This window comes from Lolium perenne, chromosome 5 (genome assembly GCF_019359855.2).
Source record: "Lolium perenne isolate Kyuss_39 chromosome 5, Kyuss_2.0, whole genome shotgun sequence".
NCBI lineage: Eukaryota > Viridiplantae > Streptophyta > Magnoliopsida > Poales > Poaceae > Lolium > Lolium perenne.
The window spans coordinates 132,773,352-132,799,075 of record NC_067248.2 but is presented as its reverse complement, the minus strand read 5'-3'; the positions used below and the strand labels follow the sequence as shown (position 1 = coordinate 132,799,075).

General features: G+C 41.3%; 2 protein-coding genes across 4 annotated transcripts; one reads left to right on the top strand and one right to left on the bottom strand.

Annotated features, from left to right (window-relative positions):
- Nucleotides 1-3,631: 3,631 nt before the first annotated feature.
- Nucleotides 3,632-7,443, top strand: LOC127299921 (uncharacterized). Of its 2 annotated transcripts, none has more exons than XM_051329970.2 (9): nucleotides 3,632-3,956; nucleotides 4,610-4,729; nucleotides 4,986-5,106; nucleotides 5,372-5,551; nucleotides 5,912-5,992; nucleotides 6,098-6,261; nucleotides 6,380-6,516; nucleotides 6,721-6,836; nucleotides 6,940-7,443. In XM_051329970.2, the coding sequence occupies exons 2-9, from the start codon at nucleotides 4,611-4,613 to the stop codon at nucleotides 7,180-7,182; spliced, it is 1,161 nt and encodes a 386-aa protein (XP_051185930.1). In that variant the 5' UTR covers nucleotides 3,632-3,956; nucleotide 4,610; the 3' UTR covers nucleotides 7,183-7,443. The 2 variants fall into 2 exon arrangements, with proteins under 2 accessions (XP_051185930.1, XP_051185929.1); XM_051329969.2 differs by having other exon boundaries at nucleotides 3,640-3,956; nucleotides 4,974-5,106.
- On the bottom strand, nucleotides 7,421-24,421 carry LOC127299920 (uncharacterized). Of its 2 annotated transcripts, none has more exons than XM_051329967.1 (35): nucleotides 24,112-24,421; nucleotides 23,423-23,590; nucleotides 23,237-23,326; nucleotides 22,655-22,791; nucleotides 22,485-22,575; nucleotides 22,230-22,312; nucleotides 22,049-22,155; nucleotides 21,241-21,393; nucleotides 20,419-20,483; nucleotides 20,172-20,259; nucleotides 19,941-20,019; nucleotides 19,736-19,844; nucleotides 19,187-19,246; nucleotides 18,511-18,629; nucleotides 17,390-17,765; nucleotides 17,129-17,313; nucleotides 16,980-17,049; nucleotides 15,932-16,082; nucleotides 15,692-15,861; nucleotides 15,263-15,607; nucleotides 14,497-14,664; nucleotides 14,116-14,409; nucleotides 12,965-13,141; nucleotides 12,557-12,820; nucleotides 11,556-11,654; nucleotides 11,280-11,464; nucleotides 10,837-11,172; nucleotides 10,529-10,682; nucleotides 10,333-10,443; nucleotides 9,896-10,063; nucleotides 9,283-9,409; nucleotides 8,913-9,071; nucleotides 8,698-8,801; nucleotides 8,538-8,597; nucleotides 7,421-7,919 (listed from the first exon to the last, which is right to left on the bottom strand). In XM_051329967.1, exons 1-35 carry the CDS (start codon nucleotides 24,298-24,300, stop codon nucleotides 7,716-7,718), a joined length of 5,445 nt encoding a protein of 1,814 aa, XP_051185927.1. In that variant the 5' UTR covers nucleotides 24,301-24,421; the 3' UTR covers nucleotides 7,421-7,715. The 2 variants fall into 2 exon arrangements, with proteins under 2 accessions (XP_051185927.1, XP_051185928.1); XM_051329968.1 differs by having other exon boundaries at nucleotides 15,692-15,855.
- Between the last annotated feature and the right edge of the window lie 1,303 nt (nucleotides 24,422-25,724).

Here is a 25,724-nt window from a genome sequence, read left to right as displayed (position 1 = left end):
ATTTTTCCACGAAGCTTCCAGAAGACCTAGGGGGAGACGAAGTGGCGCCACGGGGCGCCGCCACACTAGGGCGGCGCGGCCCAGGGGGGCCCGCGCGGCCCTAGCGTGTGGGGCCCCCGTGAGCCTCCCGACTCCACCCTTCCGCCTACTTAAGCCTTCGTCGAAAATAGTTCCAGTACCGAGAGCCACGATACGGAAAACCTTCCAGAGACGCCGCCGCCGCCAATCCCATCTCGGGAGATTCAGGAGATCGCCTCCGGCACCCTGCCGGAGAGGGGAATCATCTCCCGGAGGACTCTACACCGCCATGGTCGCCTCCGGATTGATGTGTGAGTAGTTCACCCCTGGACTATGGGTCCATAGCAGTAGCTAGATGGTCGTCTTCTCCTCATTGTGCTATCATTGTTGGATCTTGTGAGCTACCTAACATGATCAAGATCATCTATCTGTAATGCTACATGTTGCGTTTGTTGGGATCTGATGAATATGGAATACTATGCTATGTTGATTATCAATCTATTATCTATGTGTTGTTTATGATCTTGCATGCTCTCCGTTGCTAGTAGAGGCTCTGGCCAAGTCATTGCTTGTAACTCCAAGAGGGAGTATTTATGCTCGATAGTGGGTTCATGCCTCCATTAAATCTGGGGGAGTGACAGCAACCTCTAAGGTTGTGGATGTGCTGTTGCCACTAGGGATAAAACATCAATTCTATATCTAAGGATGTATTTGTTGATTACATTACGCACCATACTTAATGCAATTGTCTGTTGTTTGCAACTTAATACTGGAAGGGGTTCGGATGATAACCTGAAGGTGGACTTTTTAGGCATAGATGCATGCTGGATAGCGGTCTATGTACTTTGTCGTAATGCCCAATTAAATCTCACACTACTCATCATAACATGTATGTGCATTGTTATGCTCTCTTTATTTGTCAATTGTCCAACTGTAATTTGTTCACCCAACATGCTATTTATCTTATGGGAGAGACACCTACAGTGAACTGTGGACCCCGGTCCATTCTTTTACATCGAATACAATCTACTGCAATACCTGTTTTACTGTTCTTTGCAAACATCATCATCCACACTATACATCTAATACTTTGTTACAGCAAGCCGGTGAGATTGACAACCTCACTGTCACGTTGGGGCAAAGTACTTTGGTTGTGTTGTGCAGGTTCCACGTTGGCGCCGGAATCCTTGGTGTTGCGCCGCACTACACTCCGCCGCCATCAACCTTCAACGTGCTTCTTGGCTCCTACTGGTTCGATAAACCTTGGTTTCTTACTGAGGGAAAACTTGCTGCTGTACGACATCATACCTTCCTCTTGGGGTTCCCAACGGACGAGTGCTTTACCGTCACAAGGAAGCTACTACGCCAACTCCCACGGCAAGCAATCCTCACTTAAAGTGTTGTGTAGTACTTCTAGTTCCTTTTGATCCAACCTATGGATCATATTATGTCTACCCAAAACAAGGGTTTAGCAAAGATCACAGTGAAGTTTATAGCGCTTGACTTGATGATTTACTTCAGTTCCAGCAAGTCAATTGAAACTTCAGTTACTGTGACAAGTTTTATTTGAAAGCGCGAAAATTCTAGCATCAGAAAAAATGTCTGATGATGGTTGGTTTGTGGTCTTGTGGTGGAAAACAATGTAATCTGATTTCTATTAATGGAAATCAGGGGTTGTCCTTTTCTCAGAAAAAAAACTAGCAGAAATCCAATTAGGCTCAGTGTTGTGTACGAACCTATTGTTTGAAAACACATTTTAAAATATTAAAAAAATCAGAAAAATATATTCTCATGGACATACGGACATTCTATGTTTACACACAAAATTTAAGGAAGAAATAACATTTTTTTGTCCCGTGTAAAGAATTCAAATTTCAATGCTCAAACATGACTACTCAATGCACATTTTTCTAAAACAAATTACACATGCCACCTAAAATTTTCCTTTTCCTGAAAACTTGTGTACGGACGAATATCCATTCGTATATGCACAATGCGCATGCATTTTCTTTCAGAATTCTTTTACATTTTAAAAATTATTTTGTATGCATCTAGAAACCAAAAAACCACCTCCAGCTATTAAGAGCATCTCCAGCTGCGTCCCCTAAAGCGACCCCCAAAGGTATTTAGGCGCACCGGACAATTTTTCGTTCCCAGCCGCGCGCCCCAAAGGCCATTTCCGTCCGGCGCGGGCCAATACGGTGTCCGGCGTCCCGGGCCCGTCCACGGTCCACAGCCCACAGGAGACGCTCCAGGTGCGCCGTACACAGCGAGAAGCGAGGCGAGGAGTGGCGGGTCCGATGCGTCAGCGACACACGAATGACGCTCAACCGTCGCCTACCTAGCGACGGTGCAGTTGCCAGAAAGGGAAACCGTCGCAGTTGCAACTGCATCGATCAACGCGCAAACCGCCTGAATGGAGCGCGAACTCCGCGAAAGAGCAGCCGCAGCTCTTTTCTGACATTCATCCGAGCTCAATAAGACCCCTAAGTATGCGCATTCCGATCTACAACCGGCTGGCGCCATTCATCTCTCCTCTCCTCTCTCACCATGAGCAACTTCTCTTTGCCATCGAACACCGACAACGAGGGGAAGCCGTCGGGATGGTGCCATTGGTGGGATAGAGTTGCAACGCCTAGCAGCTCTAGTTCCCCGCCAACGGACAACCAGGAGGAGGATTGGGAGGCCGACGACGGCCATGAGGAGGAGTGGAAGGCCTTCACCGACGATGGCCATGAGAAGGAGGAGGAGGAGGAAGAGGCTGAGGAGGCGGCGGCGGCAAAGAAGGAGGCAAGGGTCCGAGCGAAGGCAAAGACGAAGGCGGAGGCGAAGGCGCAGCCGGCGAGCACTGACGATGATGATGGGGCACAAGTTCCTCCGGCGAGTCGAACGACACCGGCTCTTCGGAAGAGGTGACGAGCAGGAAGCGTCTCCGTGAGGACGACGAAGCGGGGCCATCAAAGAAGAAGTAGTTTAAAAAACTAGTTCATTTTTTTCGAAGTTTTCATATGTAATTTGTTTATGTTGCACGACTTTAAAAATTAGTTCATATTTTTCGAAATCTTGACCGTACCTCCAAATTTCTTCTCTCTATTAAAATAAAAATAAAAATAAACAGATACGGAGTAATACATTATTTTAATATTTGGGGGACGCGTTTAGGGAACGTGGCTGGGAGCGATGTCCCCTCAAACGCTCGATCCAGCGCGTTCGATCCGGTGCCGTTTGGGGGAGACTTTGTGGTACGCGGTTAGAGAGGCTGTAAGAGTATATTCGATCGATGGCTACATCTTGTCCACTTCAACCACAAACCTGAAACCTGTGGTATCCAATTTGCCCAACCAAAAACTAAATGAGATCTCCACATCTCCACCACATAAAAACACGAGGAAATCTTTGCAAACAGCATGAACCACCAACAAGATCTCCTCTTTTCTTGGAGCACTGCCAACCACGTTTGCATCTACTACTAGTGATCTACAAAACTCGTTAGCTCTTACCGGGCATGACTCGTCTCGTGTACGAATCCGAAACCCGGATCGCGTGGTTTGGTGGCCGCTCACCCAACTGAAAGCCACCTGCCAACGCCGCTGCCGCCACAACTCCCACCAAGCCCGCCAAACCCACGAGCTCCCTCCCTAGGTCCGGTCCTGTGGACCTCTCACCCACGGGCACCACCGGCCCCGCAGCGCCGAACCGCGTCCCGCGCCCAAGACCGGGTCTATTTCTACGCGCGGCACCGGCACCGGGTTCCTTTCCCTTGGCGGAGACGACGCGGCGGTGCAGGTGCGACCTCCATTTTAGCAGGTGCGCCTACACCTTCGATCTCTCCGTCGGGTTCAAGCCACGCACGCTCGAGCTCGCCGCCCTCTGCCGCGTCAGGTGCTCCGGGGAGCGATTTTCGATCGGATTGGCTACGGATTCGGCGACCGGTCCAGGTGCGAGCGTGTTTGGTGTTTCTTGGTTCTTGATCCTTCCTCCTTCCTCCCCCTTTCTGCTTCTTATTTGTTTCAGCGAGTACTGTATCTTGCTAGTATGGTTAGATTTTACTCGTTTTGCATAGTTAAGGGACTTCGTGCTTCTGTGGGATTGGCCGGGAGGAATCCTAATGGTGCACGCAATGTTTCCTTTCATAATCGAACGGTTCTTGCTGCGAAAGAGTGCTTCCAATGAAAAATGACAGGACGGCTAAAGAAGTCCTGGGGTAGTTAGCGTTGCCCTGTGCTGCGGTTTGGTATCCTAATCCTCTTGCTCTTGCGGTGGGCTGTACAAGCAAAACTCTTTCAGTTCTTCAGAATCGAACTCTGGAAATGGCACTAGTTCCTGCGATGTCCTCACTTGCTAGTTAACACACCTGCAAAGGATTGATATGCTATAAGAAGCATCCGGTTTGAAATGGCGTGTTATCAACTTCATAATCGGCACAGTAGTTCTTTTATTGCTGACGAATGTGGGCTCTACTTTACAGGTCATATTTTTAGGCTCCTGATATTTACATGCTTCGATGTCTGAAATACTTATGGCAGGTGCAGATTAAGTAATGGGGTACATTGCCGGCATTGCTACTCACACTTTTAATGTCTGCTTCCAGAATGTCGAGCCTCGAAGAGCCACTTGGTCTTGGGGACCTGCCAAAGTTGAGTATTAATAGACTTGGAAGGTTCTGTCAGAGTGCTTGCAGGTCAAGAGCTGATGACCACTGCAACGGCAAGTAAGGTTTACTGTCCAAGTGTTCTTATTTCTGTAGAGTATTTGTTCCAATGTCTCCAGATGTGTGAGCAAACAAAACATCTATAGTGAAAGCTATCACCACCAGTAATAGTCCATTTTTATTTTTACTCCTTTCGATTCGAAAGGGCTTCTTAAACAGAACCTTTTCTTACTTCCATGTAAGAGAGTTAAATACGTGATGCCCTTGGAGCATGCAATTTATGTTCATGTGGACTTACTTTCAGTTACACGCCCAGCAACAATGGCAACAACCAGACGATCTATCACACCAGTTCTCCGTCATGGCATATGCAAGGCCATTATGCCGATTCATCCTGCAATGGAATGAATATGGAGTTCAGAGCTCTTCCGCAAAAGGTAGTTTATGTAGTAAAATTGCATAATGGATGCCTGCATTCAATTTGTGCATCCTATTTCAGGTCTCATCTCACCCCCTGTAATAGAAGCATGGAAGTAATTTGTATCAGTTTGTCTGTTGCAGTTGAACAAGTCATAATTTTCTACTGTTTATTAACTCATGATAAGCAAATAAGTGCAAGCTTTGACTGAAAATACAGAAGAAGCATTACTGTTCAGATTTTTTGCTCCCCCTTTGCTCACTTGATGAATAACTGTTTTTCAGATCTCATGGGATCTCCCGAGGTTTGTGAAGATAGTTGAAGTTGGACCACGAGATGGTCTGCAAAATGAGAAGAACCTTGTACCAACATCAGTAAAGATTGAGCTGATACACAAGTTGGTGGCTTCTGGTCTATCCGTAGTTGAAGCCACAAGTTTTGTTTCCCCAAAATGGGTGCCACAGGTAATGTTTGGTGTACCTAAACTAGATGAAGCTACGTAACCTGCACAATTGACAGCTTCACAACCATCTAACAATAGCTAGTTTTTTATAATGACATGGCACCTCTCATTACATTTTCAGACTATGCAAAAAATATACTTAAATTCCACCTGTCTTATTCAAAGAATAAAATATGCCCATGCACGTATTATTTTGAGAGGTTGCTCCTCCAATTGATTTCCAGTTTTACATGTGAAGTTGTGCTACTACTAAGCAAAAAAAAAAGTCAAGAGATAGTTACAGACAAAAGATATGCCAAAACTAGTAATATTTTTTTAGTTATCGAGAACTAATATTTCTCACTCAATTCTGGAGTTGCAGCTAGCTGATGCAAAGGATGTCCTTGAAGGGATCCGGCAGGCGCCAGATGTGCGGTATCCTGTGTTGACTCCTAACCTCAGAGTATGCGCATTTGGTTTTATACTTCTCGGTAGACTATACTCCATAGTGGCAATACACCTCATATTTTAAGGACCGGGTCCGTAATTATAAATGGCTCATTTCCAGGGATTTGAGGCTGCTATTGCAGCTGGTGCAAAAGAAGTGGCAGTTTTCGCATCTGCCTCTGAATCGTTCTCAAAGTCGAACCTTAACTGCAGCATTGAGGCGAGCCTTGCTCGGTACCGTGATGTTACTTCTGCTGCCAAGAAACACGGAATACGTGTCCGCGGGTAGGCTACCTAATATTTCGATCTACCAAGCCTGAAACAAGTGTAAATGAAGAGCTTAATTACTGAAGCTTTTCTTAAGCAGTCTGTTCTCAAATCCTACATCCTCTGTTTGTGATAGGTATGTTTCGTGTGTGGTGGGTTGCCCTGTCGAAGGCGCGGTGCATCCTTTGAAGGTAGCATATGTTGCAAAGGAGCTTTATGACATGGGCTGCACAGAGATTTCACTTGGTGACACGATTGGTGTTGCTACACCAGGTATGCTACCGCATTTGCTGTTTCGAGTATCTATCAGTCATTTCCCACAATTCATAGTACCGCCTTTAAGAGACGTAACCTACTTTTTAAAACTGTTGATTTCTCACTCTGTTAACCAAGAACGAGTAAAAACGACAATTTATGATCACACAGTTGATCATTGATCAATCATTTTATAGTTTCATTATGTGTTGTTTGTTTCAGGTAAGGTAGTTCCTATGCTTGAGGCTGTCATGTCTGTCGTTCCAGTAGACAAGCTTGCCGTTCACTTCCACGATACATATGGCCAAGCCCTTGCCAACATCCTAGTATCTCTTCAAGTAAGCAATGAATTTCAGATGCAGTAACGAGTGAACACAGCAAGAGAATTGTCAGTCAGCAACGCTGCTCTGCTTGCCCTAACATTTTTCGTGATATTGCCAGATGGGGATCAGCGTAGTGGACTCGTCTGTGTCCGGCCTTGGAGGGTGCCCGTATGCTAAGGGCGCCACTGGCAATGTCGCGACAGAGGACGTTGTGTACATGCTCCACGGCCTGGGAATAGAGACCAACGTCGACCTTGGCAAGCTCATGGACGCTGGCGACTACATCTGCAAGCATCTGGACCGGCCATCAGGTTCTAAGACTGCATCTGCTTTGTCCAAGCTAACCGGGCTGAGTCCCTGACCATACCATACACGGAATTAAAAAAGGGCAGACACTTCCTGTCTATATATGTATTTACGGCACACCGCCAATTTGTCTGTACACCGTCTCAGTTTACTCTCGGTTCAGGTCAGGTAAAACTTATCAGAACCATATATGTAACAACTTTGTATCGTCAGTTCCTCAAATGCCCTTCGTTGTATAATAGAAAATTGTGACAGCAGAAAGAAGAGTACTAATTTGGAAAATGTGGCCAAAATAAAGCAACGAATCATGAGTCAAGTTGGATTTTCTTTTTGTGCGCGTATCAGTTTTAGGAAACGACAGAGTAGAATATTGCAGCAGCACAAGTTTGACGTCATTTTTTTTTCCATACCTAACGACTACACATGTAGCACAGGATGCGGTTTCTTGTTCTTCCTGATTCTACAGAAGGACCAGGGACTTGCTAATTTTCGTATTGCATAGCTGAAAAACGTGCAATGCAATCACCGCCATTAATTCCAAGTGTGCCATTTCATGATTACATTTTACATGTATCCAAGAGAGCTGATTTAATCCATCACCATGGTTACTCCAGTGAGATCTTTGAGAGCAGTCAAGCATTGCTTCAAAAGTGCCTTTGCTTGCTCACTTTTTTCTGACTCGCAGAGTTGGATTAGTTCACCCTCGAACATGGCCTCTCTTCTCTCTGTCAATGGGAAGTCTCTATACAACTTGATCAACTCAAGAAGGCACTCTGAAGCAGCGATGTGTACCTGAGAAGTCAAGACAGGTCATGAGGAGCAAGGTCTTTTCTGGATGATAAATGACGGTTATAATCAGACTGGATTTCCAGAGACTCTTAGTTTATAAAATACTGCAATAGTCTCAACTACTGTTCGACGGCCCATAACAAGTAAATTATAAAACAAACTTTGCAAGGGACCTACCAACCATTCTTCTCAAAATCGATCAAACCAAAAACAAGCATAGAATACCATATAGTTAAATAGTGCAATGCGACCTCATAGTGTTCACGTGCTTTCACGATACCAGACAAACATACATGTGGTAAACCATAGCATACTTTGAATCAAGTGTAAAGTTTATTATTCAGGAGCAGCAGGACCTGCCACTATCTTCTGGTAAAAAAAAACTTGGAGATGTTGATTAGAGAATACTAGCTAAGCACCCTAGCATCAATGCACAGCCAGAAATTATAATCTAGGATTATGATAGCATGTCGGACCCAAGGCTGCATGTTAGTGAGGATGGATATTCTATGGCTTCACAATATCTGCACTATTACCAACAACCAAGCAATATTGAACTAATATAATAACTAAAGAAAACACATAATAAGTTGGTGAGCACTAGGTATACAGAAGATTTACCTGAGCAATCTTAACTAAGCGTATGGAGTCTACTACTTTTGACGCCACCGAATGATACATCTGAGTTTAGATAACCAAAGTATAAGAAATTTGTCAGAACTGAGAACAATGAAGAAATGACCAAATATTGAATATATTACCAAACAACTATGGGATATACCTCCTGAACCAAATCATCTGTGCCTTGAGGCCACGCTGTGCTACCATCAGATTTCAAAAATTTGTAGCACACTTCTTTGATACACAAGAAGGATGATAATTTAACTGCTCATAAAAATCAAGAGAAGTATCACAATGATAGTTTCAATTATTAATGAAGAACTATCGTAAAACTGTTGCTTAGCTTATACCACAAATCCTGCATAAAAAACATACCCTGCCAACCCTCTTCAGGTGAAAGAGAGTTCAATAGAACTTCTAATATATTCTTCTTATGGTGGATAATATCCTGTGGCAAAGCAATAGAGATGCTAGATGCAGCACAGTTGAGCATTTTGTCAAGAGAAACAGAGACAGTTGCACTCTCATCTTGCTCTGCAGGACAAAAGAGCAATACATGAGTCAGCATGAGCATAAAAAGATATAAGCATACAGAGTGTTATAAAATTTCCCCTTTAAAAATAAACGGAGCAAATGATCTCGAATATTTATGATAATAAACTATCAGAACCCTTTTATATGATAGAAAAAAATTAAGGAAAATTTAAACATAGGCCTTAGTTCGAAAGGGCCCAAAATAACTGACCATCAGCAGCAGATGTAGTTAGTGAAGATGAAACCCTTGTCTTAAAAATGACAGATTGATTAGAAACCTCATACAACATAGGGAAAACACTATTGAAGAACCCTGGATCTTTGAATGCCATGATAACCTGAAAAATATATAGATATATATAAATGACGAAGAAAAAGCAAATACAAACTAAGTAAAGTGTGCTAATTCTAAAGTATATATATAATGCCAAAAATCTCCTGTCTATTAAAAAAGAATCCGTGGCATTAAATTCCCATGCAGAAGATTCGTTAGAGATACTTGTCTATTGTAATAAAAATAACTAATAAGTGGCAAGATTATCAACAATACCATTATACCAATCTAGTTGCCTTCTTGAAATATGGATTTTCTTTACTGTTCTTTTAGGTAACTTTTCCAAGATTCCTCTATTCAGTTAATACACTCTAAGGAACAAAAATCCGAGGAGTAGTTATATCCTGCTTCAAGTTCACATCATAAACCTTTTAAGTAGTATGAGAATTGTTTAACAGACGAGAATCTTTTTTTCTTGAGCATACGGAACATCAGCCAATCACGACAAGTCTTACATTCATACATAAATGAGACATGGAAAGAGGGTTACCTTTTGTAAACACGAGAAAGCTGCTTCACGATACAATTTTGGCTTCCTACTGCATGCAGCACAAACAGCATTCAGAATAACAGTGGGCATGGTGGAATCTTCTGCGGTTATAGCAACATGGCAGCACGAACACAGTGAAGCTAGTGCATCCAGAACAGCATCTTTTCCCTGCAATGATGATAAGGAGATAAAATGATTGTGTTGATTTTTTTTAATAAAATAAAGGAGAGTACGGTGCATACAACTTTAGTAACATGGGACTGGAATTTCAGAAAATCTCTCGCTCACTGAATATTTTTCATCCTTGCCAATCTCACTTGTAGAATGACTAGTGGATTGCAGGGAAAATGGAAGTAGAGTGCATAACTTGCACATATAAGTGTGTCACCCTAACCATTGTTTCTATTAAAAAATTATAAAATAACTGTACAAGTTACCTCCCAAAATCGACCCGGTAGCTCTTTTAGAAGTGATTTGAGAATATTATGGTAGTGCGCAGAAAAGGGTTCTCCAAGGGTGTCACATAGATTTTTTGTAGCCTTGGCTGACTGCAATTACCAAAGTATGGTAAGTATACAAGCTACTGTCACCGATTTATTTTAATGAATAGCAAAATGGTGACAGAGACTGTACCTTTCTTTTGCCAGCCCATGATGATGAGGACATGCAATCGCACAAAAGAGATACAATTTCTGGTAAGTAAAGCTGAAGGGTTACTCTTTCACTACTAGGAATGTCCTCCCAAAGTTCTCCATATAAGGCACTGGTCTCTTTATCATCATCAAACCTGAAAGAAGTTTTGTTATTTGAGATCCAACACAGACTACAGGGAACCACTTTTGTATTTTAATGATACTGAACTTCAAGCATCACGAATAGCTCACATATTAGTTTCATAACTCAAGATGAAAGGTAAGACTTAAGGTATATCTTTCACATACCTTGAAGAAAAAATTACAGGGATAACCACTGCATTGTATCCACTAATAACGTCTGCTGCATTGCTCAAGTAGGATTTAATAAGAACTGCACCAGATAACTGAGAATTCTTTTCACCTAAATGCAGAGAAGCGGTATCTTCAATAAGTTTCTGAGCCTGAGATTGACTGGCATATTTTAATACTGCAGCACAAGAAGACGCAAAGGCCCTTTTGGCCGCAGAACTCCTCTCCTCGAGAACAGCAGTGTACAGTAACTTCAGTAACATTGCTGTGTACGGCTTGATGTTAATCATGACCTTCTGTACCAGCAAGGTGATGAAGCTAGCAACACCGACCCTGAAACCAGGCAAATAGACAATGAAAATGTAAGATTAAAGAATGTGAAATGAAACGGTACATGATATCATGAAAACTACAAGGTTTATATTAGCATGGAATCTAACCTTGTATTAAGACCAACAGCAGATCTAACCATTTGAGCCAGCCGAGGAATCAATAGCTCGAGTGAATTTGTGTCGACAACTTTGATACAGATATCAAGAGTTTCCCACATTGGAGAATCTTTAGCAACAGCTACACGCAAACTGTCAAGCTTCTCGGTTTGGATGCCAGCGCTTCCTGCATGCATCTTTGGTCCAAATACAGGAGTGAGTACATAACAGAAATAATATGGTAGACAAACATCAACAGTCCTACGGAAACCCCCAAAAGTAGCATACCTCAACATAGTTTAACCTTTGGTCCTCCAGACTTGACAAACATTCAAGCATACAACTAACAAGTTCTGACAGATGTGGCCGCAAGGCAGTGCCAGCCCCCTACAATAAGAAGTCATATGCTGAAGATATTATCTTTCTTTAATTCCTTTCATTAAAGAAACACACATAGAGAATGAGCACAAACAGTATGCCATAGGCAATGCATAGGCAAGCCATAACAATGCTTTGGATGGAATTAACTAGGCACATCATACTGCAATCCTACTAGGGGTAATATTTTAGGAGAATAGTAGGGAAGGGACCTACTGAAATATAGTAGTGTCAAACAAAATTATTTACATACAATAATGCAATGTTATGTTCCCCAGGAACAAAGACACAGTCCAAAAGTCTGTTCAGCCTAACAAAACTGGCACTTGAAGATAGCAAAATTACCAAGTGTTTATTAGTCACAGACTGGGCCTATTTCCGACAAGTAAAATACAGTAAGCAAATCAAAATAAAGAAGCAGGATATGCTATCAAGATCAACCAGCTCGTTTGTCAGAGCCTCAACCAACTGTTAGGATATCCTAGGCTTCAAGGTTTTAGACCATTCGATGTAACAGTCTTATTTTTCCCATCCGGTTTTGTTAGAGGGGACATTTCAAACATGTACTTGTTCCTTTGTGTCCACATACAGTTATGTTACCATCTTGCTATAAAAATGATAAAACTCTTGGCTTCCAAAGAAGAAGAAAAACTTGAATAGTTGTAGTTTATTTAAGTTTCTGTGTAGTGCAAAATATAAAGTTCACCCTGAAACAGTCAATCAGCAATGTTTTTGCATCAACACACTCTTGAGAAGAAATTTGCATGACTTTTGTAGTGTACATATCGTGCTCGCTTGATATGCTAAGCTAAATTAGAACTTCCCAAAACTACAACTGAAGCATTAGATGCTGCATCTGACTGGTATAAATAAATGCAGTTAAACATTATAACTTTCACCCTTGATAATACCTTAGCAAGCTTCATCACCAAACTTATAGATGCTTTTTGAACGCTTGAAACTTTACTGAGTATGCCTTCAGAAAGCAAGTATGGAAGTACAATGTTCATTGTTTCTTTTGCATCTGAAGCATTAGTAAGTGACACATCACAGAGCCTAATTGTCAATGAGCTTACAGCTCGGCACAAACTGTCGCCGGCATTTCGCACAGTTTCTTTTATGTCATCCATCACGCGGAAGGTGATTGCCCATATCTTCCTCAAATGCTTAGAAACCTTGAGAATACAAAGGAAACGGTGAGTTCTGTTTCATCCTCAAAAGAAATCTAAACAATATTCCATGCAGACATTCGGACATAACTTGTGTGGCTTAGTGCACTAATTGAAATTTTTAAATTGAACTTGAAAACAATCACTTACCTGACTATATCTTCGACCTTGGATGATGTCTGCAAGTGCAAGACAAGAAGCTTCACGTGAGCGCCAAAGCCGTGATCCAGACTGAACTAACAAATCCTCTACTATGATATCATAGTGTTCATCTATTGCTTTTTTGGGATCTGCAACAATTAACTTCCAGATGTGCCCCATTGAATCCTAGAAAGGAAATTGGAATTGTCAACTAGGAGGAAAGCTTATTGATTCTTAAGATAATATTCTAGGTCATAATTAGATAACCTGCGAGTGGACACATCAATAAGAAGATCAACAAAGAGTGCTAGTAAATGATACCAAAAAATACTGCTGGCTGGCGCTGTACCTAGTAAACATAAAAGCAGAGCTAAAGATGCTTATAGCACTGTCCCTGTCCATTCATTATAAATCCAAGTTTTGCTAACTGCAAGCATAGCAATGATGGTGTGCACAGCAGCAGCAGCAGCCATTGTTGATTGTGTCATGACTGGCTGGTAAACCATATGGGCCCATGGTAGTGAATGGAATGGCCAAGCAACAGCAGTCTCGCACAACAAACATGATTATTCAACATGTAAGTCTTCCTTAGCTAAGTGTCCTGCTGGAACAGGAAAGTGGTGGTGTCTACTATGATCAAATGCTGGATGAGGGAAACAAACGAGCTCAATTTTGATAACATAATAAGTCAGCATTCTGATTTGTATGGGGAAAACTATGGCATACCAAAAGGACAACTATGTTGTTTCTGGAAAGATTAATTCCCCCTGACACATGCTACTGAAAATATCATTTTTTGCCAAATGACACCACTGTATCAGGTGATACTGGCTAATGATTCAAACGAGTCTGGCAAGCTCCCTAACCAACTTTTTTTTAATGAGGAAGCTCCCTAACCAAAAAAAATTTAATGAGGAAGCTCCCTAACCGACTGATTGGCAAATAATAATACATGAGAGATAAAGAATCATAGACAAGTCATTCTGGCCAGATATGTAAGCATCTGATGTTTCAGTTTCACAGAAGCAGGCTCCCCAATAACTAAGGACCCTAAAGGGACTCATCCACATTAAGGTGCAAATATTCACATAGTGATTACTGAAACTAGAAATTCAGCACCAAAAGTTATCGCAAATATGGTAGAATGTAATAGTTTGTACCTGGATGTTCTTATCAGGGTCATATTGGTATCGGACAAGCCTAGGAATTAAGGTGTGCAGATGGGGTTGAAGTGCCTCCCCAGCTTGTTTGGCTATCTTGGAAAATCCAAAAGCAGCACCCCTCTTGGAATTGAGAGCAGCCTGATAATTAGCCAGATCCATGAACTTGTATATCAAGTCAGGTTGTCCCATCTCATTGGCAAGACTACAAAGCTCCTTGTATGTGCTAAGCTTTCCTCCAGTCGGATTACTGCCAAGGGTTCCTTCTTGAAATACCTCTGAATCCTCCATCAGCTAATGCAAATACATAAGAAAGAATACCTTAGATTAAAAAAAGTTAATGATCTCATGAAAGGTAGTTAACTGAAAAAAAAAATGCACCTTAATGGCCTTTTTCTTTTTTGCTGCCCCAGTTAGTGTATTCACCAGAGCATGAACCAGCTGCCCTTTCATAGAAGCGTCACCAAGTTCGTACACAATACTCATGCCTTGGGATGCCAAATCTTGTGTAAGCTCATTAGAATCACCAATGAGGTGAGAAAAGGCTTCCTGTAAAATAAATGAACTCCAAATGTTCAAACCATCGTGAAGATGCTTAGATGGAAAATAATACCATCGCATGTGGCCTGACAAGTGGGTCCTAGGACCAAAGGTCAGTAAAATGTTTATGGTATTTACTAACTCTGGTGGTTTTAGTTCACCTTGAAATGTCTAGAACATCTTATATCTGTGAACGGAGGGAGTAGAATTGTAGCAAGAAATGAAAGTCACAATTTATATTTGCTTCTATCAGAGGGTACAGATACCCCAAAGGCTCAAAGTTCCAATATGTTTCTAAAAGGAGATTTATTTTTGCCATCGGTAAGTGTTAGACTAGGTGGTTATCAGTACTAAAATGCTGAACTTTTCGGTCATAAAATGGTATAACAAACATCTTTAGAGCTTGAACGTCCAAACTATATCAAAAGCTAGTACAGGTTTTAGATGGCAGGTAGAACCGCACCCACACAGCGAGTGATGGCATTGGCATATCATACAGACCAATGCACACATAATGATATAAGTTTAATGCAGTGCTACAGTTTACTATGAAAGCAATGTTAGGAGCTCTATGATGATCTAGAATGTTTTATTATTGATCAAAAACCTGAATCTGTGGAAGAAGTTCCAGGATCTTTGGATGCCGACCGCAGTACATTGTGAGTGAGACCAAACAGACTGTACCCGCGCAGCGTTCCTCTTTTCTGCTGCTATAAATTAGTGTATCAAACAACTTGTTTATAATTTCTTCTCGAGCCATTGTGCGTGCTTCTTCAGAACTGATTGATTTACCCAAGTTCTTTGAGCCAAGTTGGGGTGCATCACCAGTAAGAAAGTTTGTGGCTTGGGAAAGGGAAGCAAAGTTTGTTTCTAGTATCACATCTGCGGTCACAGGAACTTCACCCCATATGAAAGAGAGAGCCTCGCCAGATGCAAAAAGCACATCTTCAACCTATATAGATGAAATTCATAATATGATTTTTTTTTTCTTTCATAATATAGTATCAATAAAATTCTGAATATTTTACAGTATTACCTTAGAACGAGCGAGACCAAAAATCAAGTCTAACGCAATTTTCAGGTGTGAAAAGGACAATTCATTCCATGATATATGTCCCAGTGATACCAAAATCTTTTGTATAGCTTTGGTATCATTTTCGGAAAGCAGCTTGGTCAATCTCTCATGCAGAACAGTTAAAACTGCAGCTGTATGACAAACAAAATTAGCTTGAACAAATAACTAGCAAAGACGGTGGTGAACACTGAATGGTTTTACCTGCAGAGGAGTTCCTACTAATGGAAGGCAATGCACAACGGAGCCCAATATGGCCAAGAGATTCCATTGCTATGGATGCCAATGTTGAACCCTCAGACTCAACAACTTTTACAAGAATATCAACTACCTTTTCAACCAATTCTTCATGTATCTGTACATAACTCATCAAGTGGAAGAGCAAGTCAATAATTTCAAGGCTTCATTCTTGAAACAGTGTTTGATTGTGAAAGGATTTATAAGCCTAAAACTGTCCAACTATACATCAAATACTTTAAACTTTTATAAATAAGAATCCTGCATCAGGATATGAGAACACTACGAACGAACAAGATTTATAAGCCTTTTCCTTTCGTTCACAATGTCTTAAACATTATGAGATATACACTTGTTATTATTCTAATACCAAACCATACATCACTATGTGGTGTATATTCATACAGAGGCCAAACAGACTGGTCCGAAAGAACCTTCGAGCATCTAAGGAGAACTAGGTAACGGGTTCTCAAACATACTCTTTCTTTCCAGCAAGAACATCTCCATTATCACTTCTCTAGCTGGCAAGGCGATCAAACTTAACCAATAGACTTGCTGCACACAATGCTCCTACCCGCTTCCCCATGATTGTATAGACCAGCCATTTCGGCACATCAATAACATGAGAAACCAGCACGAACAAACTCCAATAGTACAAACCCCCCATTACACATGAATGAACAAATAGCAATTCTCTAGAGGATAGGGAGACAATATAGAAGATACAAAATACACTGTTTTCTTTGTTGTTTGGAAAATTCTGGAATTCTGGACTATGATTAGCCAATTTTTATCCTATTCTCAATACAAAAGCGTAGCATAGATGATTCAAATGGGCGATAACTGAAATCATATGGCTATCAAGCAACTACGAAATAATATTCTAGATGGAGTTTTGCGGAAAGTGGTGAAAGAAACCATGCCAAGATTTCATGTAAAGTGCATGATTCAGCAAAGAAAATGAAATGTGCAATAAGCTACAAAAATGAGAGAGAGGAAAGCAGAAGGAGCTTACATAAGATTCCTTCAAACAGCAGGCAGTTACATACCCAATTGCACATAACGATCCATGGTAAATCTCAAACCTGAACCAATCAAATATATACATGCATGATGTGGCAACACAAGTAAAACATCAAAGGGTTGTAATTTTCTCTTGCATACCTTGGCGGATGATTTGGATCAAGTATTGAAGTGAGTTCGGACAGAAGATTCAATGCAGCCGAGCTTGAAAGTGCTGAAGAAGCAATTCCAAGCAGACGGGCGGCAGCTTCACGAGCATCAGAATCAACATGACTTAGTAAAGTCCTCAACCAATGTAAACGGTTGGCATACCGTGATGATACCAACTGCAAATAAGGGAAAAGGTTAAAGCACGTCAAGAAAGAATTAATCTTGTTTTAACATGGTGCAGAGAAGAAAAACCTTTGGCTGACGGGAGGATATATCAACCAATGACTTCAATGCCAATGCGTGCAGTTCACTAGATCCTTCGTATGACATGGCATGTTCTAAAACCACACACATTTTTGCTACTGGTGAATGAGATGGATCTTCTTGCGAAAGATCTGGACTGCCACTTGCCTCAAAGCACTTCATCAAAAACTTGATCATTGCAAGAAATGTTTTTGGTGGGAAAAGCAATTTTCCCTGCCTATGGTCATTAGAATGCAACAGCTGAGGCTCCTGGCTGTAGATATAATCTAGAATCTCCACAATATCAGGATAGTTGAAATCAATGGCTATTGTAGATGACTGGCTCTCATCATTTAACAGATTTAGACCAGTTAGAGCCATTTCCCTGCGTAAAGAGCCAAAAGTTGCAAATCACATATTATTTTTTTCTAGAATATGCATAGCATGCGTATCATATTAAAGAAGTGGCAAGATGCTGAGTGCAACATCGACTCTTATGAGAGTTGAGACTCCACCATACTGAAGAAATTGATCAATATGTTATCATCATAAGTTCAAAAAAAATGTTTGTTGCATTAATTTATCAGTACCAAGTGCGAAAGCAAGATTTGTAGAAGTCATTTAAGTAGAAAAAAAGCATGGATTTACTAATTTACACAACTACAAGTCAACAATGATCTGCATCCTCAGTTCAAAACATTGGCAATAAACTACTAAAGTTTGCTTCGCATCATCCACAAAAAAGGTTTCCCTCCGTTTCAATAAAACTGGAGTATGTGACACAAAATTGACACCAGTGAAACATGCTTTCAATAAATAAGAATCGAACATCAATTTTCTATCATATAATCTTTATATTGTTCATCCGATTGTTGGGCAAGAATCTTGGAAAGCTGTGCCTTATATTTCGAAGCATAGGTGGTGCTGTGCTAGAAAAGACAAGATCCAAAGAGTGTCATGTACAGGTAAAAAACTGAGCGTGCATGCAACAGACCGAAATTTTACAGATTGCATGAACCTGCTATAAGGAGCAGCTGAACTTGTATCTAGTATAACAGTGCAGAAATGCAACAAAACAGCAACAGAGCCCCATGCTGCATATTTTGTATCTAGTATTTTTCATGACTAACCTTATATCCAGTTTTACATCTGAAGCTCCAAGCATGCAAATGTACCGGCTTGGGCAGTGTCGCATGTCGTATAACGTTGTTGCCCATCTTACAGCAGAAAATCGGACCTCAATTTGCTCCTTCAAGAAAATTTACGAGGAAACGTAGCATCAGAAAATTATGAATAAGTCCAAAATAACTATGGCACCAGCATTCCACAAATAAGGCCCTTAAAAATTGCAAGATACTGCGACCCGAAAACAGTACTCTAATGCATAACAGAAGTGTGTCTGGAAGCTCCTATTTGCTCTATTGCATTGCAAAAATCATGAGAAGAAATAGGCATCTATCCAATAGAACCCATCATTCCAATCACAGCATCTGAGATTTCTTCATTTCAAATATTTGTGTCACATCGTACACTAGGGCTTTTTCTTTCTATGTTGTAACTCGCCTCTTAGGAGGCCTGTAAACTCAACTCTATCTGTTCAATAAAATGAGACGCAAAGGTCCTTTGCGTTTTCTCGAAGAAAATAATAATTTTGTCACATATCTCCAGACCAGTCCAAGATTAAAAAAAAAAGGTGAGAGTGAAGTATCTCCACTACAAAGAAGGTCTCAGTTTGGCCTTCGTACACACTGAGTAGGTTCTGAACTCTAGAATATTCGAGAATCAGTAATTAGAATGTGTCCTTACCACTTGAGAATTTTCCAGAAGAAGCACCTCGAGATCCTTCAGTACTATCTTTGAAGCACCCTGATATCATGAGTAACAAAAAGTGTTGAATATAGGTAATGAGTTAAATATAGCATCTTACAGTTGTAGCTAAGAAAATAGTCAGCTCGTAAATTAACAGCAAGCGAACAACACTAGACTGCGGATGGGTTAGGCCATATTACTTGTGAAAGGTGTTGCGAATGATTTTGCAACGTATGGACCTTGGTGCATGGACAAGCAACTCTAGTTTAATCTTTTTGAAGCTTTGCAAAAGGAGAAAAGGTTAAGAAATGTTGTGTTGCCAAGATGTGTGGCTTATTCTGCATATTAGACTAGCATGTCCGTACATAGGTCATTACAAAGCTTCCATGGACTTCGTCGACAGTAAGCTAGCACTTATGTACATCCGGCGTCACACATAGTTATTCGATTACTGAAGACAATCAATAAACCAAAATTTACGATCATCCTCCGCCGGCGTCTTTCACAGGTCATGACAGCACAATTTAGCATGCCCTCCACAATTACCTTATATGCTGTAGCAAGGGAAGTGGCCGCCTCCTGAATTGTCAGACGAAGCGATTGATCCTCCATCCTCAATGCAGTAAAGAGTCGTACAGCCATTTCAGTTTTGTTGCTGCAATGTTCACAGAAGTAGTAGGTCATTCCCCATAAGGCCATAACTCAAACAAAACATGAGCCAAGAAAGTAGAAGTGTACAACAAGGACATGCCTGAATAAATTAGGCATACGAGAGGCGAGTAAACCAATGGCCTGGTACGCGAATATTTTGACATCTTTACCGGTGGAATCTGGAGATGGAGGACATCAAGAAATTATTGACTATTTTCTCAATTACAACATGTACAATTTTTTCATCAAATTGAAGTAATTTAAAGAAGCAATGCAGAGATAAACCACATGCAGGTTTGAATAAGTAGAGTAGATAAGAAGCACAAGAGACCTGCTTCTGTAGTAGATGAACCATCAAGGGACCGTAATATTCCACTGAGGATAACTGGACCAATTAACTTTAGTTGGTCCATTACTGCCTAAATCAATAACACAATTACAATAATATATAACATGTTGAAATCATATTAAAGAACGACAAGGGGAGGGGGGATTAACATTGATGGGAAAAGGAAAAGCTGGAATGAAGTCACTAATGCCATAAGATGAGCTATATATGATTTAAAAAGTGAACATACATGTTTAAAAACCCAGACAGTGAACTCCATTCCTAACTGTTTCAATCTTGAAGTAGTTCCACTTCCTACAGGCATAGAGACACAGCAAAACATATTGAGTTTACCAACAACATATGTCAATGATGAAGTCGAGATGTTACATTGCTGGAACTACAAGAGAATAAGTGTATTTCTTTAATAATAAATTGAAATGAATAGCACATAATGAGATAATATTTAATGGAGGCCGAGACATTAATTAAAGGTCCATATGAACACTATATAGATGTATCGGAGAAATATGTGTTTCATCTAATTAAGAACAGATACCATGTAGTACGATATTGAGGCTTAATGCAATTTCTCTCAAAAGCAACTTAAGCATGAATATTGAATAGAAAAGAATGTTAGAAGTTAAATCGAGTTAGCAAGACTTCGTGTTCTCTTTCCAGTCTTATACTTCATGTATCATTTATTCTTCTTATTGCCCTTACATTCATATTCTAATTATTCTCTCTACATTTCATAAGTTAGTGTCTGAGTAATAGATACAGCTCTCTTGCGACTATATGGTAATAATGGGACGCCCAAAAGGTTGTAAGCGCAACTTTTCCATGACTATGTTAGCAAAATTACCAGAAGAAAATGTTATAGTTCGAATGGCAAAGGGTAAAGTTCAATGTCCTACTTCATTCCTCTACTTCAATACACTTTATTAATGATGGAAATATAAAAGTAGGAAAATACCCTTTGCTACCAAGTAGCAACATAGCCTATTAAATATGAGCCCTGAGTCATAACTATGGGGAAAACAATGTGTAAAAAAATTTAAAGGAAGGATACCATATATGCAGCCAAAGATGCATTGAAGTGTGTATGGAAATGCGTTTGCTGCAGCAATAGATCGGCAGAAAACACTCATTAGGCGAATACGCAATGAACTAGATGCTGGGGCGACTTTCAGTTCTGCAGCTATATTTTCTGCACTTGCGGTACCTGTGACACAAGAGATCATTAGTTCACTTTCGGCAGAAAACACTCATTAGGTGAACACGCAATGCCACAATATTCAGATTCAGATTGAGCAAAACAATCAAGGATTACGATGAAACAAAACTACCAACTTGATAACAGAGAAGAAGGAAAGAGAAGCATGCACATGTGTGTGTATGGATGTGTGCAACTAGCAAGTGATGGGCCTGCTGGTGCAGGTCAATCCAATCAGAGACATTCGTCGTATGCAACTATGCGAGTATGGAGGAGGTAGCTAGATGGTATGCATACTTGTGAAAGGTGGGCAACTGGGAGTTCAATAACAGACCAGGAAGGCATGAGAACAGGCATCTGAATTCAAATGACGTGTCGCCTATATAGACCAAAAGAACAGAAACGCGTAAAAGAAAGAAAACTGAAGTTCAACTACATGTTTTTAGTTTCACGGCGCAAAAAAAGAATTAGTAGCCTATGTTTTTTTTAGAAACACTCTCCTCCTATGTAGCAAACTGAATTTCCGAACTGTAACACTTAGTCCACAAGAAAGTGGGTCAGTCGGATTCCAGGCCAAAAAAATGAAATAGCTTATGCACACCACAGAATGTGTATTGTAGTTGAAATACATAAATTGGTAGCCAATAAAATACATAAGGCATACCATTGAATAGTGTAAACAATTTCTTGATAAGCTTGGGATCTTCTAAGTTCGCAGTTGAAGCTTTGCGCTTTAACAACTCGTCTCCTCTCTTAGTAACTGACTCTTGACTATAATGAAACAGTGATTAGCATAATTGTTGATTATAACCATTTTTTGTACATTGTAATCGAAATGGAAGTACCTGTCTGACGCACCAGCTAAATAAATAGGGTACACAATCTCAGATGCCAGCTGCATAGCTTCAAGGACATTCAAGATCCCTAGCTGAAGAGATTAGAACATAAATCCAACCGTAAGAAGGAGAGTGCTGGCAGTACACTCATCAGTTTAAATGTGTGAATGCGTGTACAGACATGACTATGCACACAGGCATAAAATATATAATGCCCAATGGTAGGAATGCACGGCAGAAAAATTGTATGTACTTTGGTATTACCTTTCTTGATGTAAGTGTGTCACCTTTCAGTGGTTGCTTTCCAGTAACGCGGTCTGCTTGGGCAAGTGAAAGTCCTGCTGGGCATCCAATACTGGAGAATGATATCAGTCAGCCTCCTGAATTCAGTATAATGTATTATAAGTTTACATAATATTGTAAGTAGGATGTACCCTTGAGATGGTGTTTGATACAATATTGTGTGAAAGCCGAAGTCAGCAAAAACTAAGCCATCATCAGATCCACTTATGGATCGATATTTTGATGCAATGGTATCATCCACCTTACGTGCGTTGCATTCACCAATAGCCTGGTCAACAAAGAAAAGTAAAAGAACAAATCATGCAAGTATTACAGAATGTAAGTATGCCAAGGCAAGAAAAGGAGGCTATAACCGACACGTCCAAAATAATTTCAATTTTGGCTAAACATTAACATACGCATGGTGAATGGAGTTACAGAGAAAAAGCAATTCTCTCAACATAGGCAATCTACAATTCTATTACCAATTTGACAATCAACTTTAAGCACAACATTTGGTGCCATTAACTACAGTCCATGTACAACCTAGATCATGGTATATTGTATTACTATTATTGTGAAATTTCTGGTGAAATATTATACTGCCCATCCTAGAATCATATGTACGTATTGTGGTAGATAACAATCCTTAGTACAACTAAAAGTAATTCAAGCTGATTGACTTCTACACTGAATCCTGTTGTAGGAAAATATATATGCATGACATGGCCAACCTTTGATACAAGCCTCAAGATAATTCCTTGATGTTGAGCTGGAACATTAGATATATTGATTAGCAGATCAGGTGCAATGTTTCCCTTCTCCTGTTACAAAATGTTAAGCTCGGTATTGTTAACTTCACAGCAGTAAAGATAAGAAGTAGTAGGAAAACATGGAGCTAACAAAGGAAAAGAGGGTACCTCGCTTGGCAGGCGTTCAAACGCCATCTCGATATAAACGATGCAAAAGTTCCGAACAATCGACGACGAAGCAGATTCAGTATAGATCTTCCATAAATCGAGCATGGGCAACGGAATCTCGGGCCTGTGCTTCACCCGTTTGTTAATGTGGCTGAGAATCTCCATAACCTAGTCAAATCCAAGAAGGAGTGTTGTCATAGATATCAAATGTATGCTTGTTAGTATAACTAATAAAACCTGCCCCAAAAGAATAAACATAGCAGTAGTATTGCAGTAACCATTCTACCGGAAAGGGGGCATGTGCATTGCGAAGTAACAGGGCAGCACTTGAACAGGCGCACTCCACTATTAAATAGTGCATTCGTGAATCGTGATTACTTTCGATGTTCCACAAATTCAAACGAAGAATCCAAAACACCGCAGCTAAAAAAATCTAAGGGGCTCAGAATAGCAGGGAACTTGTACAGAGTGCTGAAAACTGCTATAGGAATAAAATTGCAAATAAGCAGAACTCCCTCGGTTTTAAGCAAACAGGGCCCGAATTCCGTGATGCGCGGGCGAATCGGAGCACGAATCCCCGCTTATGTAGGAGATACGTCACTGAAGCGGAACTAACTAAGCGCAGCAGACACCTACGGGCTCGTGCTGAACCGAATCGGGGGAGGGCGGGGGGGAGTGGTGGTGCTTACGAGCTTGCGGACGGACGCGGCGGGGGAGGCGAAGGAGGTGATGGCGTAGGGGAGCACGCGGGCGAGCAGCGGCGCGAGGCGGGCGTCCTCGGCGAGGGCCAGCCGCGTGAGCATCCGGTCCAGGGCGTCCTCCCTCTCCGCGTCGGTCGGGGCCGGCGGGGCGGCGGCCGGCGACGACGGCTCCGCCATCTCGTTCGGCTGGGGGGCTGCTGGGTGCTGTGTGTTGGACTCGTGCGGTCGCCGCTGGTGTGTCGCTTGCCTTCCGGCGCAAGAAGAAGGGGACGACGAGTGCCAATGGGTGTGGTCGAGTCGATTCAGGTGTGGCCGTCTTTTTTTTTTTTGGAACATGGTAATTTTATTAATTTAGCAGCATTTTACATAGAGTAGCATGCACTCAGGAACACTGAGCACTGATGATACATCCCTGTTTAGACAAACTTTAGTAGGAGAGTTTAGACATCTGAAGTACAAAGATCTACCCTGAAGCTTAAGAGCAAGCTTGGCCTGATGGTGAGCTTTGAAATTGAGACTTCTGGATATGTGAAAGATCTTGCTTGTATTGAAGGAAGAGCTGGCTGTTATATCTGCCAGTTGTGGCCTAATTGTCCAGTGACCTGGAGCGTTGATAAGATCCTGGGATGCCACCGCTGTTACCAACGTTGCATTGTCCGTCAGAAAGGTAGTGCGCTGGAGTCGAAGTACTTCTGCTGCCTTCGTTGCAAGCAGCAGGCCAAAAGCTTCAGCTTGAATTGCTGAAGAGACTGGAGGAGAGACCGCCGAGATGTAAACATGTGAGCAAGGTCTATCTTCACCCAACCGAATGAAGAGACCTAATCCGGTGACATCGGTTGGCCATCACGTCCCGGTGACCATGCAAGATCTCAGAAGACAATCGGTCCCGTAATGTTTGATGTGTCCTTGACTCGTAGTTCCTGGAGAAGGTGCCATCTCGCTGCGGAAGAATAGGTTGCACACCGCAAACATGCATTTGGACCTGCAGCAAAGAAGCAACAAGTGGTGTGGTAATAGCTTCATGTATAGTCGTATGAGCAGCTAGATGGGATGCTTCTGGTGCATTGCCCGGTCTTCGTGCCATATAAAAGGAGAGCGAAGCCGCGTGATGAACCTGCAATCGACCAAATCTTTCGTTGAACAGATAATCATTGCGTGCTTTCCAAATACACCACAGTAAGGTAAACATTTTTTCAAGAGACATGCTAGATTGAGCAGTATGTAACATAGATTGGATAATATTTGAAGGATAGAGAGTAGTATCAAAGGCATCGGTTTTAAACCCTACTGAAGAATAAAACCATACTGCTTTGGCAAAGGTGCAATGAAAAAATAAGTGAGAGTCTGTTTCTAGCATACCACACCTTGAACATTCTTTTGCAATGTGCTTTGAGAATTTCGAAGCTCTGGCTCCCGACGCAAGTGCCCTTCTAATTAATCTCCAAGCAAAGGTTTTGATCCTAGGAGCTAGTTTTTTATTTGTCCACACATCCCACCAGATTTTCTTCTCGTCGCTAGATATTAATTCTCGAGAGTTGCCTCTAGCATCCTGCAAAAAACACTTGTATGCGCTCTTTGTTGTGCACTGAGCATTAGGTGTG

Excerpts from the sequence above, each read along its gene's own strand:
- LOC127299921 (XM_051329969.2), top strand. The coding sequence starts at position 4,611 with ATGTCGAGCCTCGAAGAGCCACTTGGTCTTGGGGACCTGCCAAAGTTG. Across the intron at positions 5,993-6,097 it reads TGTTGACTCCTAACCTCAGA|GGATTTGAGGCTGCTATTGC; the intron begins GTATGCGCATTT and ends GCTCATTTCCAG. Across the intron at positions 6,837-6,939 it reads ACATCCTAGTATCTCTTCAA|ATGGGGATCAGCGTAGTGGA; the intron begins GTAAGCAATGAA and ends TGATATTGCCAG.
- LOC127299920 (XM_051329967.1), bottom strand. The coding sequence starts at position 24,300 with ATGGCGGAGCCGTCGTCGCCGGCCGCCGCCCCGCCGGCCCCGACCGAC. Across the intron at positions 14,665-15,262 it reads AACTTCTTCCACAGATTCAG|GAAGCCTTTTCTCACCTCAT; the intron begins GTTTTTGATCAA and ends TTTATTTTACAG. Across the intron at positions 7,920-8,537 it reads GCTTAGTTAAGATTGCTCAG|GTACACATCGCTGCTTCAGA; the intron begins GTAAATCTTCTG and ends TTGACTTCTCAG.